Here is a 17,543-nt window from a genome sequence, read left to right on the forward strand (position 1 = left end):
TTATACAATTTAATTTTGGTTTTATATTTATTTAAGAATTAAATGCAATAATTAATATTAAAATAAATTCAATAATTAGTTAATTTCAGTGGTATAAATAAATATTTATTTATAAAACAAGTAAGTTTACACTTTTATTGAGAACATAATATCCGTCGATTCCACGTCAGATCTATTATACTCTATGTCGTAGTCCGATATAATGCACTCAACTTTTGTAGTATTGAGTGGTTGTAAACACATGGACGTCTATTTTTGTCGGATAGAGACATAAAGATAACTTAACTGCTCATACATTCCGTTGGACACCGGTTTATTGTTTCACGACAAAACATTTTTAAAACGCTCTTTCGTGTTCTTTCATTGGACGCAGTGTTTATGACACTGTCATTAAAATATAAATAAGGAACTTTGATTTTTTTTTTCAATTTAGCGACGACAGCGCAATTTGTAATAGACACAAATGTTAACTAAAGTTCTCAGTTTTTAATCTTCTTCCGCTTTAAGTGCTTAAAGCGCTTACAACTCATATTACACCGAACATATTTAAGTTTACTCAATAGTTTGATATTCTAATATGAAATATTTGCTTGAAACATTAATTCACTAGAATTATAGATACGTAAATACCAAGAAATATCATTCTGATCTATCATTCATATAGTTTTTTTTTATTTAAAAATGGAATAAAGCTATAAAACAGAGTTCTGAAGTACTGGCCTAAAACTATGATAACATAGACACAACTTATCGTAGCTATAATTTTATATATCTACCACTATCGGACTTTTATCTTACCACCAACGTAGCGTTATGATATTGACACTAGAATATTCTCATCATAGCACCGTGATTTTATGGCAGCCATTATTTATCGCTTTTTATGAGACCAAAATATTTGGATGCTTTCTTAGACATTCGATAACGTTATAGGATAGATTTATACAGGAGTTAGGTAACAGTAAACTGGAGCAAACTTAATCCACTCTATTAATATGTAATATATATAAATTTGTAGTTTATCTTACCGCTTCCAAGAATTAATACTGTATTAATGAAATTTATTATATATAAGACTGCTTTATAGACTTGATACACATAATTCTATTATGCTGCAATTATCTTTTTTATGTTATTATGATCTATAACAATACTCTTCATGAGTATAAATGCAATTGTATTACAATTAAAAGTAACTATTTTGCTAGATGATACAATTAATAACATTTCCTGAAAACGGTAGACAATACTATAAGGAACTAAGGAACCATTCGTAAGACTGACTGGTTACCTCGATCTAAAATAGTCTTTATACCTGTAAGCTGCTTCTTAGAAACCCTAGACTAGCTAGACGATGCTTATACTCTCACGCATTTTACAATAAACATCTATAATTAAAACAGAACATAGATACTGAACGATAGATAGTAATCCCTAACAGATATCCCATGAGATGCATTTTTAAAACAATGTTATCATAATACATCCCTTAATTACATTAACAAATTTGTCAACATTCAAATATCTAGGACATTAATACGCGTAACATTTTGGTCTACGTCACGCTACTTTGGGACATAAATGGGTAATGTGGCCGCGGACCGCATCCGATGATTAATTGACCAGATCTGACCCAACAATTACTTCAATTATTTACCTCCGGTTTACTGTTACTCTGATATTCGATAGCTCTCCTTTAATTTGAATTATGAATACATCGAACGTATCGGTTTGATAATTACATTCAAGGAATTGACTTTTTTATGCCCAGCTAAATTTAAAAATGGTATATCATCCTAGAGTCACCTCTGCTCGTAATCTCTCAAGATGTAAATATCAAATACTAGCAACCCGCCCGGCTTCGCACGGGTGCAATGTTATCACAGTGGAAACTTCTAAAATCAACATTGTTTCTTTACTAAATTGTCAATGTATTTTATATAAAAACCTTCTTTTCGAATCACTATGTATTAAAAACACCGCCAAAGATTTAAGCATACATACTTTGTTTTATACTATGTAGTGATAATGCTATATAATAAACATTTGTATCATATTAAAGCTTTCAAGATTCAGTTTCGTTCGTGGCGTTATGTGAACAAGATTGTTTAAATAAAGATCAATAAATACTTATTATTAATAAGTCGCCAATATTGAAAAACTGTACGATCTCTTTGAGCTTTATACATACCTGGTTAAAGCTAAAATATCTGTACCAGTACGTAATTTTTATGCAAAGCTCCTTCATTCATTTAAGACCATGCTTATAGTTTTCTCTTCCTTAGAAAAGTAGCCTAAAATCATATTCCCCATTTGGTGGTAGGCTATTCAAGTCTATTCGGTTAGGCACCACACACTTGCAAATAACATATTCTACCGCAAAACATCAATACTCACTATTGTTGTGTATATTAGTCTCCCAAGCTTCAAATATAAATTAAATAGACGTGGTACTGACAACAAAAATACGTTTGACAGAAATATATTATATGTATGGGCATTTCGTCGTTTTACTTACGTCTCTTCAATTAGATTTTCCAATACATGAACATTTTATTTGAGTTACCATTGTATATACATATATTAATATTATAAATGTGAAAGTAACACTGTCTGTCTCGCTCTTTTACGACCAAACCGCTGAACCAACTTTGATGAAATTTGGTATGAGGCAATCTGGAACTACAAGAAAGAACATAGGTTACTTTTTTGCGTAACACATGACAACCAAGACCGAAGAGCGAAGCGCGATAGAAGACGCGAGCGAATTCTAGTATCTAATACAGATAAGTGTTCAACTATACTATAGTACGAAGCCCATCCACCATCCACCATTTAAATGCATAATGAAGTATGTTTAACCTTGCCCTAAAACTATTTAAAAGTTTTATTACACCATTTTTTAAAATAAATACAAAAATTCAGACGCTAACTCGATAATAAATAAATACGGCTTGCGATAAAACCTTAACTACGATCTTTATTCCATTTGATACGATCTGAATTCGGAGAGAGATTGCTGTCTTTGCTTGTGTTTTTTTTATTAATTCTTTGAATACTTGTATTTGGGATATGGGATATTCTGTAAAATTAAAACTAAAGGGATCGTATATGCTAAATGCATTATATAACATTCTTATTTCAAAAACAATAATATTTATAAAACCTATCAATTTTTGAATGAAGATTAATTCACAACTCACCAGCCAGCATTTTATGATTAATATTTAACAAAAACTCTTTATAATATATTAAATGATGTCTTATCGATTTCAAAGTACGGTTTAGAGATTCGCTATTATTTTTGAGAGTTCCGTTAAAATCTTAGATCAATGTGTCGACCTTCGTTTTATTCTTATTTATTCGCCAATGTATTCGTTTTGACATTGTTTGATTGTATTGAACAAATACAATACTAGTTGTAACCTGTGGCTTTGCTCGCGTCTTAGGAGCTGATTGTCTGTGGTCCGTTCAGTCGTTTGACCGTTAAAGAGTAACAGACTAACATACAGACAGAGTAATGCTTACATAATATAAGTATATATTTTTAAATAGCTACGTAGCCTTAATTTAAGGTTATCTATTCACGTTTGATAATAGTGTACATAATATCAAATTATTAAAATAAAATTTAATAAAAAGTATTGGATACGGTTTTCTGTAAATAATTTGATATTACTGGTTATAAATATAAAGGGTAGGTTATTTGAGTACTAATAAGCAAGTGCAATGGTTCTATATTTAATATAGCACTTATGGTAATAAATGTATAATTATGTATTATACAGAAAATATTTATAAATATATTTCTCGGAGGTAATTAGATGCATGTAATGTACATTCATATTTTAAATCCGTCATTACGTAAATTCTCAAGCATAGTTTATGTATGTATATTTATGTTTAAATCTGGTGTGGTCTTAACATTACTCTATTTTAATATACGAAACCATTTGTAGTCAAATTATGCGTAGTTAAGAATGAATAAAATTGTAATCAAATTAAAATTTACATATACTTACTAACATCGGAAATGTATAAATTGTTATATGTGATTTTACGTTTATAATCTATACTACCTACATTAATTGAAATAATTGTATTAACTAACATGACTTTTTATTATTTAAATGTTGAAAAAGAGTAACTACTGAGTTTCTAGACGGTTCTTCTCGGTAGAATCTAGATTCCGAACCGGTAGTAGCTTCACTTAATTGTTAATTGACTAATTTTATTTTGATTAATAAAGTTCATTTTGATTTTGATTTTATACGAATATAATTAATGTGAAAGTAACTCTGAGTTTATCTGTTTGTCTATCGCTCTTTCAAAACCAAACACAAGTACCGAATATAATGAAATTTAGTGTAAAGTAAGCTTGATATTCAAGGAAGGACATAGGCTACCTTTTCTACCTAATTCATGACAGCCAATCACCTAAGGAGCGAGCGAAGTCGCGGGCAACAACTAGTAATAATATAAATATAAACTAGCTAAACCTGCGCATTAACGCGAAAAATGTATACAATAGTACATATAGTCCACCATTTATTATTATTGTAAAATTTTCTACTTCTATATTCAAATAATGAGTAGTACATAAGCCGCACACTTCACCCCCTTGAGTAGTAAAAGTAAAGTAAAGTAACAGCCTGTTAATTTCCCACTGCTGGGTTAAGGCCTCCTCTCTCATTGAGAAGAGGGTTTGGAACATATTCTACCACGCTGTTCCAATGCGGGTTGTTGGAATGCACATGTGGCAGAATTTTGATGAAATTAGACACATGCAGGTTTCCTCGCGATGTTTTCCTTCACCGCCGAGCACGAGATGAATTATAAACAAAATAACTTATGTCCTTTTCCGGAACTCAAACTATCTCCATACCAAATTCCATCAAAACTATTTCAGCGGTTTAAATGCGAATGACAGAGTTACTTTCACATTTACAATATTAATTAGGATATTTCAACTAGATTATGTAAACTTTCTTAAATAGTATACAATTTTATCAACTAGGTATTGTATAGTTATACGAGTATACAACAGTAATTCTTTGTATTGATTTGTTGCGGTATACAGGTTAGTGACCTGTATAATTACCCAAGGGATGTTGATTTTATCAATATCTTACATCCCATCAATAAGAATATCCAACACAACTTACTTAACGACAAAAATGTTATTTTCAATCTATTTTATAGGTAAATAAAACGAGATATATCGTTCCAAATCTTCAAAGTTAATTAATATTCTTAAGTAAACCAAATCATATATCTTTATTTCTTATAACGTTAAACAAGCAACTCTTAGATGAGTTGACCCCGTTTCAAAGCGATTTCCCCCTCAAACCAGCGTCATACACCGATCAATACCATCCAACTTAAATAAATCACTTGAGAATCAAGATCTGAACACTGGGGCTTGCTACGATATGCCATGTGTTCGTGACGTTAAAACGTCATTCTATCACAGGCTATCCTTTTATTAACGTACATACATAAATGTAATTTAAATACTGTAGGTATATAAATTCTTTAATGTTTTTTTAAATAGATTAACGAAGGATTGCTTGTACTAAGATTTATAAAATATAAAGGCAGAAATAAATATGTTTTTAAATGATTAATTTTATCATCTGCTTTTATTTTTAAAGCGAAGTATAGCTATTGCTACATTAAGATGTTTCCTATGTAATAGTAAAATTATTTCTTTTTATTTTATATAATAATAAATGGTTGAATGAATATTATAATACAAATTAGTATCGAGCGAGGCAATATATTTTCCCGTGCTGTGCTAATATATCTTAGCGCACGCCCCACGTTTTTATACCACATATTATATTGTTAATGTTATCTCTAAATCTTTATAAATTACAAAGTATGAACGGTTAATTTTATTTACGAGAATAATTAAACTGAATAATATTATAAAATTAAGATGTACATTATGTTTAAAGTTATAAAAGTGTTTACTGAGTTTTCTATAAAATTAAAAATTCTTTAGAATATACACCGGTGTAAAAAATCTTACATCTTGTAATTTAATGCATTAATTTTCATCAAATACGACGTTGTTGATAGTTCTATATCTAAAAGAGTATATTACTGTTAAAAGTACTTTCAATTCCAACCTTTCGAAATATAGGTTCAAATAATCAATTGAAATTTGCATGAATCCGAAATAAACAAAACAAGCAAAGTTTATCATTTACAATATAGTAGATTAATACTAAGATGTGTAAACTTTAGTAATATAACTTATTATTATTGGGTATGTATGTGTGTATGTAACATATAGTTCGAAAACTATTTTATTGTTGCCTTAGACAATTATTATTATATATGTTTAAAGGAAGGTATGGTTTATTATGGTAAGGTTACAAGACTTGGATACCCTTCCAGGGTCCGCACTGATCGATCACTAATTATTGGTTAAGTATGTACGGTCCAATTCACATGCATATGATGAATCTTTAGATGTTATCCTTTCGACCTTATAACTCCTTTTACAAGTCGGTAAGACATTGAGTGACCTTCGATTCCATGCATGTATATTTCTCAGCTGGCTTTGTATATATACATAAATTAACACAAGTAACAAAAATACAATACTATAGTTCTTCTTTTATTAAACCTTGCTTGATATCATTTCTAGTAACTGTTATAACCTCACTTAACTTTGATGAGATAATTACGAAGGTAAACAACGACAGCCTAATTAGTGGTACATAATCATTACCACTTCGGTTACAAGAAACATTAATTAATTGATTGAGTTGCTTGTAGTTGCACCGTTTTCAAAACAAATATATATCAATCTAAATGACTTCGATACTGTGCCAAAAAATAGCACTCATAACAACATAATGAAATTTCAAAATCATTACATAGTATATCAAACAAAGTCATTTACCATTTACAGCATGTAATATAAATAAATATTTTCGAATACTTTACATATTTAAAATGCAAGGACATAGCGATTGTCTAATGACAAAAAACCTTTGAACGTTGTGCATATAACATTCTGTTTATTTAGTATCAGCATTGCATCCGTGCGAAGACGAGACGCTAGCAAATAAATGAAATACCTATTCATTTATACCCAATTTCACAGTCGTCATATAAATTTTTGTGCACAACTTCACGATTTAGGGATAAAATAATCAATAATTGTTATATACTTTATTTTATGCTACAAATGTAAATATAGGTTTTTAAAATCACGGGAATTCCAATGGACAATTGTTATCCGGATTGGCTTAAATCTTAAAAATCCGAGTTACCCTCAGTGATGCAGTGGAAGCGCCGTCGTAGAGACCAATCTGACTGCCCCGAGTGGCGTGCCGTCACTCGCCTTAGCCCGTTTGACGCCATATGTGACCAACGCAATACCAAAAGGCAGCTAATCCACTAGATTTTCAACAGAATCTAAGCCTTACCAAACTAAAGACAAGGTTAAAAATCGATTGTATTTAAAAACATAGGGGCTGTGTCGGTATGGGGTGAATTCCCAGAGGCGACGAACAGGGCTATGTTCATCATTTCCCCATTGTCTCGTTAGACAAAAATCAAAAACAAACACTCAATGGATTTTTGGATCTAAGTTCGGATGATTCACAATCATTGTGCTGATCGCCTTGTCTGTTTATTTGGCGTGTTGAAGTCGAGTGTACCTTTGGGACTGGTTTGAACATCGATGAGAGTTATTGTCTTCATATACCATATTTCGTTATGAGTTAAGATATTTTCTTAATTGTTGTATCAAATAAGCAAAAAATCGATGCTACGGTTATGCAATTTTAATTATATTTAAAAGTGAATATTATAGCTGAAAATTATATATATGTTTTGCTTTTTTCTAGGCACTTTATTCGCAAATGTATTGTTGCTACTATATTTAAATATATGTATACATATAATGTGAATTAGATTCTTAACTTTACGTAAACAAACAATGAACATTTAGCGCTGATTTAAAGCTGTCACTATTTGCATGTTTAGGTACCATACATTGAATTACTAGTGATTTTACCATCGTTTGGACAAATGTAATTCTTTCTCCGAAGATTGCGTCTCCACCGAGTCTCGTGTCTCCTCTACGTGATCACAATACCGAAGACGGTCTTTGCTTGCTTCTCTTTTACGTCTATCATTTATTCCTTCGATACGCAAAGTCAGCATTTGACAACTACAGTTCATGTCGAATAAATTTTCGGTGAAATTGTGCGACTAAGATTGAATTATGTCTGTGGACGAGGGCCTGCGAATCGACGCTTTTACTCGAATCGAATAAATTTATCGCTACCTCTATTTCGCTCTCAGCAATAATAATAAATTGTGTTTATTCATCAATTGAATGTTACATATTAAGAATCGTTTAGTTCCAAGTATCGAATTGCAAATGTGTTTTTTTATATTGCTTTTGACATGCCCCTCTGTGAAGATTATTTCTAATGCCCAAGCTCGAGACGCAATAAACTAGCGCGATGATAATAAAAATGTTCAGCTTATCCCCCGTGTACTTACTGTAAATTTAAACGGCACGCGAATTTCAACCTAAGAGACTTTTATTAATGTCACGATAGAACGTTTTAATTTTAATAAAACTGAACATCGGCACGCCCGACCTATTTGTCAACCTTCTTTACTTTTGCTGGCATAAAATCATACAGTCACACTCCACGGTACAACTCTGTTCAACGGGAGCACGTGCGCAATCGAAAACGATCTTTTTGATAACACGGCTAAGATATAAATTCAGTAGGTAATCCTGGTCCACTGTCGTATGAAATGTGAAATCCCTGAAGGCGGTCACACGGAATTTAAGCATCTCTTCTTAAAGTAATAAAGGTGCGTTTTATTCGTACGGCAACAGATTATATTTGGGATTTGGACGGCGAAACACGTAGGTGAACCATCGCTCATGTGACAAATTTCTACGTTTGCCTTAACGCGGGGTGCCGTGTTTAGAATATAACATCTGATGTAGGGTTTGAGAAAATTCACATTGATTTACATACTAAAATAATAGATATTGTTTAATGGAGTAACGGCATCGCAGTTTGCATCAAAGTTAGCTGAAGCAAATATATTGTCCAAGGCCGTTGACCAAAAAACAGGACATGATAAGTTTACGTTACTTGTATTCCGACACTTTCTATCATTTATTAGTTCCAATTCCTTTTTTTCATATGCGAAGTGACGGATTGTGACAGGTCGGTGCCCCCAGGGATTCCGCCTTCCAGGTTTACCGGTTCGTTTGTGCGACTTTGTGTGATTCAAATTGTAGTTTCTTTCAAGGCTAGTAACGAAGTACGAGCAATACGTGCGGAAAGCAAATTTTGCGGTTATTCTTCGAATGTTTTCGCGGATTCTTTTCGGTGAGGGTTACTCCTTACTCATGTAGACGTGATTTCGCTGCGAAAGCAACTCGACAATTGTATATTTATGAGTTCACTATTTTGTCGGATTGAATTTTGCTGTAATTCGATTTTGCCTGTAGGCAATCTTGATTGCGTTAGGGGACATGTGGCAAATCAAGGTTAACTTAATAAAATTCGTTTGCAAGACAATCGGTAGACCCTAATGAATAGGATTACAAGTTTGACCTAACATTTTACGTAATATAAAAAATTTCCTTGGGACTATTCTACTATATCGGTATATACCAATTGATATAACCGTGTCTTATTCACTTAACCCAGGTACATTTTTTATTACTTTTGATAAAACATCATACATTTAAGTACTCGAACTATTTGGAATATCTGGTATGGTAACTATAGAATGAAATGTATTTTGGTATACAGTTCAATCGCGATAATGTTGGCAAAACTATATTGTATTCATTAAAATCGACCGGTCACAGCTTATCAGCGCGGACGTCCTGCTCCATGGCCAGTTATCAAACATCTTATCACGCTGAGAGGAAACAGGCAATGTTTTTATTTATGTAAGTCCCCCGCCCACGCGTGGTGTTGAATTTCAGAATATCCAATATTAGGTCACTTTCAATGTTTCCTACATTCGAACGAATATTATTTTTAACCGGTGATAATTTTTGTGAATATTTGTGCTTTAAAATTTGGATGATATAAAATTGGATGTGCTTTTACTTTCATTTTTTTGGATATTACATCAACACCATAAACAAAGTACGTATCTTGTTCAGCCTATATTTAAACAGTTTAGTAGATGTTGTCGCTGTTTTATAATAACAATTCTGTCATAAATATAATTATTCAAATAACTTATGAAGGACTATTTCATTTGTTTTTTTATCTATCTTTCGTGGAATTATTGCTTCATAACAATACGATATCATGGTAATCACCAATAGCGTTAATTACATATTTTAATTTAATTTTTAACTTTAGAAACATGGTTGGCTAATTTTGTTTACCAAGTTTATGCAATCCCAATTAGCATTTCTCATCCTCTGCATCGACGTCTTGGAGGTTTGGGATTTTTTTTTCTCCCTAACGAGCTCATTGTTCTTTTTGTTTGGACTTCCATAAAAGGGTCTGTTAGTGCTGGTAATCATTTCAGAAGTTTTTTTGGTTACAATGTATTCTTCAATTATTAACTCATTTGTAAGTGCTTATTTCTCAAATATCAAATACATCCTTGGATACAATAATGTTACAATATGACATATATAGAAAATAATTTAGATATAACGCAGAAAATTCAAATATAATACAAAAGGTTCAGTAATTTTAGTTTCGCGTAAATATTTGAAAGAATGTAAGTGTTCGCAGTTGTTCACGAGTTTCTTTCAAGTCTCAATTGAATTTATTTTAATAACAGCTCTCGTGACGCAACTGTAGAAACGTGTGACTATCGAGTTCCTGCATGGGAATATTCTTTAAGAAAATTTCGTTTAGAGTTCCTTTAACAACACGCTGTAAATATCATAATGATTGGGGCTTAATATTCCACTAACATAGACTCAATCACTAAAACTGCTAGAAGACTAAGGATTAAGCGAAATCAAATTTGTTTTTTTTTGTGTCGATGACGAAAAATGAAGTCCTTTAAGAATTTGGGCTTAAAAATTTTGATTTGCTTCGAGACTCCTTACATTTATTTTTCATCTATATGAAATACACATTCCTAAATTATCTCTTACTATTAGTCTTTAGTCTCTGGATTAAAGAAATTTTAAGAACCTTACCCTGCGGCTAGCATAAGCTCATATAACCTCGGTAATGAGATATTTTAAGGGCCGGTACTTATAAAGAATCCAAAGGCTATTAATTCGAAGCTTTTTTTATGTTGATGGTGTAATCGTTATTTTATAAATCCATGTTTTATCTATGGCTTGACCTGCTTAATTCTGTGTAATCACTTATCCTAAAATACGGATCAACTGTAATTACTTTCGTGGGCTAAAATAATCTCTCGATAAAATTAGACGATGAAATATTTTCGTCTGACTGATATTAGAGGCTGAGTATAGTATTTCTAAAAGTCCTTGATTAATTATTACGGTATTCCAATTTTAAAAATTCATTTTTTAATCATAAAATGAAGATGAACGGTAAAAAAATACTTATTGCTATCTGTAATATAGGTTTGTACATATTAATATAGCATTCAGTGAAAATATTCTTTTCAGAATATCCTATATAATATTCATCGTAGAAAAAACTTAATTAGAAAATATATTTGTAAGTGTATTGTGAAGAGAAAATGTGCATACATTCAGGTATGCATATTTGTTACAATTTTCTAACATATTTATATAAGAAATAACTACTCTAACCGTCAGGTGGTTAATTTTCTTATCAGCCTTTTTATCAATAAAAACATATAAATAACTAATACAAAGAAAAATGGAAAATAAAAATGATTGCGTTCGATATTTAAATATGATTCTTTATCCATAATCATTTGGTTGAGTGTAAATTAGCTGATATTGGAGCTATCGGTCCCTCATGACTTAAAAAGTAAAATATTATACAAGCGACGCCGCGAGCGATCCCTTGTTTACATTAGAATCTTCAGGATTTGTATTGTACTCTTTGTCATACACCGAAGCCTTATTAGTCTTAATTACGCCTGTTTTGTTATTTATTATTTATATTATGTCTTTTGTTGATTCCCTTCTGTATTATGTGTTTTTTTTAATATTTATTAAGTTACTACTTGAGTCTTAACAATAAATATAACCTTAATTGAGACTTTATGTAAGTTTGATTGAAAATATTGTATTTTTTATCTTTATATATTTTTATGTATTCTATAAATATATCCGATAATTAAAGATAGAGCTCCCCTCTCGCCTTAGATATTGAATAGATTTTATTCTCTCCATAGATAATGTTCGTCGTGGCTAAAATTTATGAGAATAACATCATCATCATCATTCGTATCTCATTGTAAAACACCATATCGTGACTTTAGATATAATGCCTAAAATGAACTTTAATTAAAGAAACAGCAAACAACCATAAATAGTCAGTTAATGTCCTACTACTGAATTCTTGTTAGAAGATTTGAAGCTTATTGTACTTTGCTGCTACAATGCGTGCTTGGGGGGCATGAATGTTTAAATATTCACCACTAAGCGCGAGATGTATTATAAACACGAAAAATCACATATTCTAACCACTGAACCATCTTGGCTTGTACTTCAATCAATTTATTTACCTTTTGACGTGATTTAAATAAAACGTATTCGCACACGTTTACTTAGTCTGTCTGTGGTATTAGTAAAAAATGAAACATTTGACGATCAAAAATGTAAGGCACATAATATAAACAAACAAGAGAAGATGGTTTTCATCTATAAGGCTTAAAAACATTATTTTTGTACGTTTTATTGTTATCTCCTTGTCTATCGCTTGTTTTCCGTTTGATGTTGTTTTCGTTTCGTATTAAGACTCATTGTTTCCATGTACATTGTATTTCTGATCTCACATAAAAGGTTGACATGTTTTTCCTGGTACGAAATGGATGTTAAAACTGAGATGCGGAAGATTTTAAGAATCGGCGAATACCGACCTCCATTTTCATTATAATTTTTATGTCGAACCACAAATAAACATTATTTTGTAAATTATTACCGATGCTTAAAATGAAATAATCGCACTATAGAACATTTTTAATTGAAAGGACCCAGAACGACAGTTCATATATATTGATTAATTAATAATTAATCTGTCTTTAAATTAAATTACTATAAGTTTGGGCCGACATTCATAGACATTAAAAACGTAATGAACATGTGCCATCTTGCTCTCGTAAACAAAAATATATTTTGCAAACCTCAAAAAGGACTAACAACTCCTTTATCGATATAGAGATTTCTGACTTGTGCTACAACTGGCAGGCATAAAAATTTAATATATGTAAATTAAAAATAAAATCAATTTCCTAATTCAAATGTCGTCTTCCTCAGGCCTGGGCCGCCTCCACCCGTACGGCTCGGGCAGCGGTTCGAGCAGCGGCAGCGGGCGGCGTCGCACGCGCCGCGGCCTCTCCGACTCGCCGACCGCACCCACCACTCCCACCTCGGCCTCCGACAACGCCTCGGACGCTACACTAACCGACTCAGAGCTGCCGTTGGCCAGAGATTCTACGTTACTCGTGCAAAACGGTCAGTATATCATTTTAGACCTTTTAAGCTCTAGAATTATTATTTGAAAATATTTTAATATATTTATAATTATTATTGTAATACAATTTCACTACTAAAACATCGAAATAATAATCCTAGTACACCAAACTTCCTTTATTATTTACCTAACCGATATTAGAATGATAATTAGTTTTATACATAAATTGCTATAAAAATTGATTTTCCTTTTCCTCTTTATCATATAAATTATTGTTATTAATCACGCTGGTTTCCGAAATCGTTTAACTTTGTTATTGACCATAGACACAAAAACTAAATGAATCAACATAAACTTTAAATTATAAAATATATTTCAATAAAGAAATTATTGAGGGATATAGTGCATAAATAGGTTAATATTAATTTTAAAAACTAGAAGCACAGCATTTACATAAATTAACGCACGAGGCATGATTAAGTATACGCTAGTAGCACAGCCTGTATTTAAGATTAAACATAACTTTAATTATTCCTCAACAAATTTTCCCAAAATTACGTGGAACCAAAACATTGTCGGAATAAATTCAAACAAAGGGTTACGCCGGACAGACCACTGTAGGACAAACGTCGTACTAAACGACAAATAAAAGCTACGATAGTTTAAATTGGGACCCAAAAACTGTATGTAAACAAACACGAGGTCTCGAATTTCGGTGGGAAAGTTTTCGGACCATCGGGAAAACATCGAAAACATGCGGTGGATCGAAAATGTTCGTTTGTAATATTTGCTGAACAAGTTACGGTAATCGTTAGCCTTCTGCGATGTGTAGAACAGTTGTTACTTTAATTTTCAAGGTAGTTGCCTTTTGTGACTTGAATTTATTCGAACTCGTTTTAATGATCTGAGTGTAGTTATTTTTTATTTCGTTTTTACTTTATAATACTCGTAACTAGTGCTCGAGTTTAGTGATATTTAAAGTCCTTTCATTTCAAATTTACTTTATTGTTTTTAATATACTAGCTGTTCAGGAATTGTTTGGTGGTCGCTTAACAATTTACATATGATAAATAAATACATAATACAACAATTTCCATGTAAATATAAGATCAAATATGTATTATACATAAATGATATAAAGATTAGTGTCAGTCGGTATTTATCATTTCGAATAAACAATACAATTTATCACACACAACCCCAAATCGGAATATTCCCGAAAGTCTGTGAGACTATACAATGATCCACTAATTCCATCGATTCGCGATCGACTCCCAACGAGAGCGCATCGCATGAATTCCAATTTAATTGCATTCAATGAAATCTCGGGCGATTATAGAATCCGACGGTGGGAAAATTAAAAGCGGGACTCCGTTGGATTTCCTATTCAATTTCCATGGAGTACGACACGATAAAAATCCATTACGTTACGCGGCGAGGCCTCTGTGTCACGTACTTTTCTGAAATCGGTACCTTTTACTGGAAGAGATTATAAAGTCATAGCACAATCTATCACTAACCTATTATGATAAAATATTTATCTGTTTAAAACATTACTTAGGTATATTGTATTCAATTATTGTGACCAATCATTTATCACAAAAATTATGTATGTTTGGAAAAATTGTTAAAAGAAATTATGTATATTTTAGCATAAAAATATTAACAAAATTAGTTTTGCTAAAACGAATACTTTTTTGAAACAGTGATGTGTATTTTTTCTTATGCCTTGATTGAAAAGTCTTAACCCATTTTATGTATGTATTTCTTTTTGCTCATCAAATTTAAATGTATACGGTACATCCCCTTCTAGCGTATCAAAGTATCCAGGTTTAGCTATAATGCGATTCCCTAGCAATCACATGCTTCATTTTGCATTCCCACAAACACTTTTACCGACGTCCTGTAGTATTCGTAAAGCGATGGAAACCTAAATGGTTTTAGATGCTTAAAGGGCGTTTTAATTTTTACTTCAAGCAAGTAAGAGTTACATTTTAATACATCCCTCTTATTACGATGGACCTTTTAACTACATAATACTATTATACCAGTGGCTTTCCTCCTGTTTTGTACCTTACGCTTTACTTTGAATTTATCTTTTATTTAATTTATTGATGTGGACTAAAATTTCTTTAATTTTATAGTAGCAAGCATTTAAAAATGCTTGCAAACAAGAATTTTACACCGATATTTGTTAAATTCATATTTTTAAATTCTTAAAGTTTGTGTATATTAAAGAGGAGTTCAAAAGTTCACTTGATTTTCACACATACTACTTTAAACACGCATACTGTTACGTAAGATTGTAAACACGTCAAGTAAAGGTTGTTTTTATTGCATTTTTGGTGCGATCGTTGTCATGTGTCAGGCAAAAAGTAGCCTCTCTCGGAGTTCAAGTTTGCTTTATATCAAATTTCATCAAATTTACTTGGTGGTAGGGCTTTGTGTAAGCCCGTCTGGGTAGGTACCACCCACTCATCAGTTATTCTACCGCCAAATAACAGTACTCAGTATTGTTGTGTTCCGGTCTGAAGGGTGAGTGAGCCAATGTATCCACAGGCACAAGGGACATAACATCTTAGTTCCCAAGGTTGGTGGCACATTGACGAAAGGAATAGTTAATATTTCTTACAGCATCATTGTCTATGGGCGATGGTGACCACTTACCAACAGGTGGCCCATATGCTAGTCCGCTAAACTATACCATTAAAAAAAATTCGTTTCGGCGGCTTAATCGTGACAGAGCGACAGACAAACAGAGTAACTTTCACATTTATAATATAAATATAGATTAAATTATTCAATATTTTATAATTGTCTGTTTGACTCAAAATACATCGATGTCTGAAAATAGAATTTAACGTCACGCAAAACATTCAATACGGCATGGTGAAATATTTCAAATAAATCGCAAAAAACAATGTCTGAAAAGACCAATCTCTGAAAGAACATATCGTTTGACACGTGAAACCAAACGTAACGGATACAGTATTGGCTCAATATGTACATTGAGCATCGTACAAAGGTGTGATCTCAATAAATGTAGACATCAAATATTTTCTTCCTTGTTACTGTATGTAGGCTGTTTGAAATATTATTTTAGACCTGTCTAATCTGGTATATAGTTGTAACGTTTATCCTCAAAGTAAATTACTTACGATATTTAATGTCTTCCAAAATAATACTTAATCTATATTAATACATAAAAAGTAAGATTTTACAAAATATCTTGTTTTGATATGATTCGATTCTAAAAGATTCACTACTAAAAAGCTTTATAATTTAGTAGGTACTGTTAGGTATAAATTTCGTACATACATCTTTATTATAAAAATAATTAAAAGAGAATAAATATATATTCAAACTCTTTATAGTAACATAAACATTGAGTATAAAATAATATTTAAAAAAAAATGGCAATGATGACAGCGGCAGCGTGGTTCACTAAATTTTATACTTTATCATGAATAGAAAAGATCTGTGCCCGATTGTAGACTGGACTGTTATTATTCTTTATACACAAATGTTTTTATTTATTATGAGCTCAAAAACATCTCAAAAAAATATTCTACTAGTTCATTCGAAGATTATAATCCAAAATCATCTTATTTGAAATATTATAAATATTGTATATGAAAATTATGTAGCAATAGGAATAGTTTTTTATTCCTCTATAATTCAACAGTTTTAAACAATGAACGCTTAAACGCTTTACTTCCATGATGTTCAAAATTACTGACTCTTACAACGATAACATCGTATTTTCAGGGTAACAGGTGTGAAGTAAGGGAATATTTTGATCGTAAGTACCAAAATGTTAGATAACTTTGCTCCAAAACTTACTGAACAAATAAAGGGAATTTGATAATTAAGATTAAATGTATTTTCTAATGTAATTCACTTTTGATTTTTAGTATATGTATGATTAGTGAGATATTATTACATTAATATGGTCTATATTTAAAAAAAAAATCT

At 31.5% G+C, this 17,543-nt stretch overlaps 1 protein-coding gene across 4 annotated transcripts in view; it reads left to right on the forward strand.

Moving 5' to 3' along the window:
* Nucleotides 1-17,543, forward strand: part of LOC124544488 (teneurin-m) — a 230,169-nt gene that overhangs the window by 54,330 nt on the left and 158,296 nt on the right. For 3 of the 4 annotated variants that reach the window (XM_047123068.1, XM_047123069.1, XM_047123072.1), the window contains one exon: nucleotides 13,412-13,609. In XM_047123068.1, coding sequence (XP_046979024.1) covers nucleotides 13,412-13,609 — 198 coding nt within the window. Of the gene's footprint in view, nucleotides 1-10,032; nucleotides 10,161-13,411; nucleotides 13,610-17,543 lie in introns of those variants that run through there. The other variant, XM_047123070.1, reaches the window with a different exon arrangement.

Source organism: Vanessa cardui, chromosome 4 (assembly GCF_905220365.1).
Source record: "Vanessa cardui chromosome 4, ilVanCard2.1, whole genome shotgun sequence".
Lineage (NCBI taxonomy): Eukaryota > Metazoa > Arthropoda > Insecta > Lepidoptera > Nymphalidae > Vanessa > Vanessa cardui.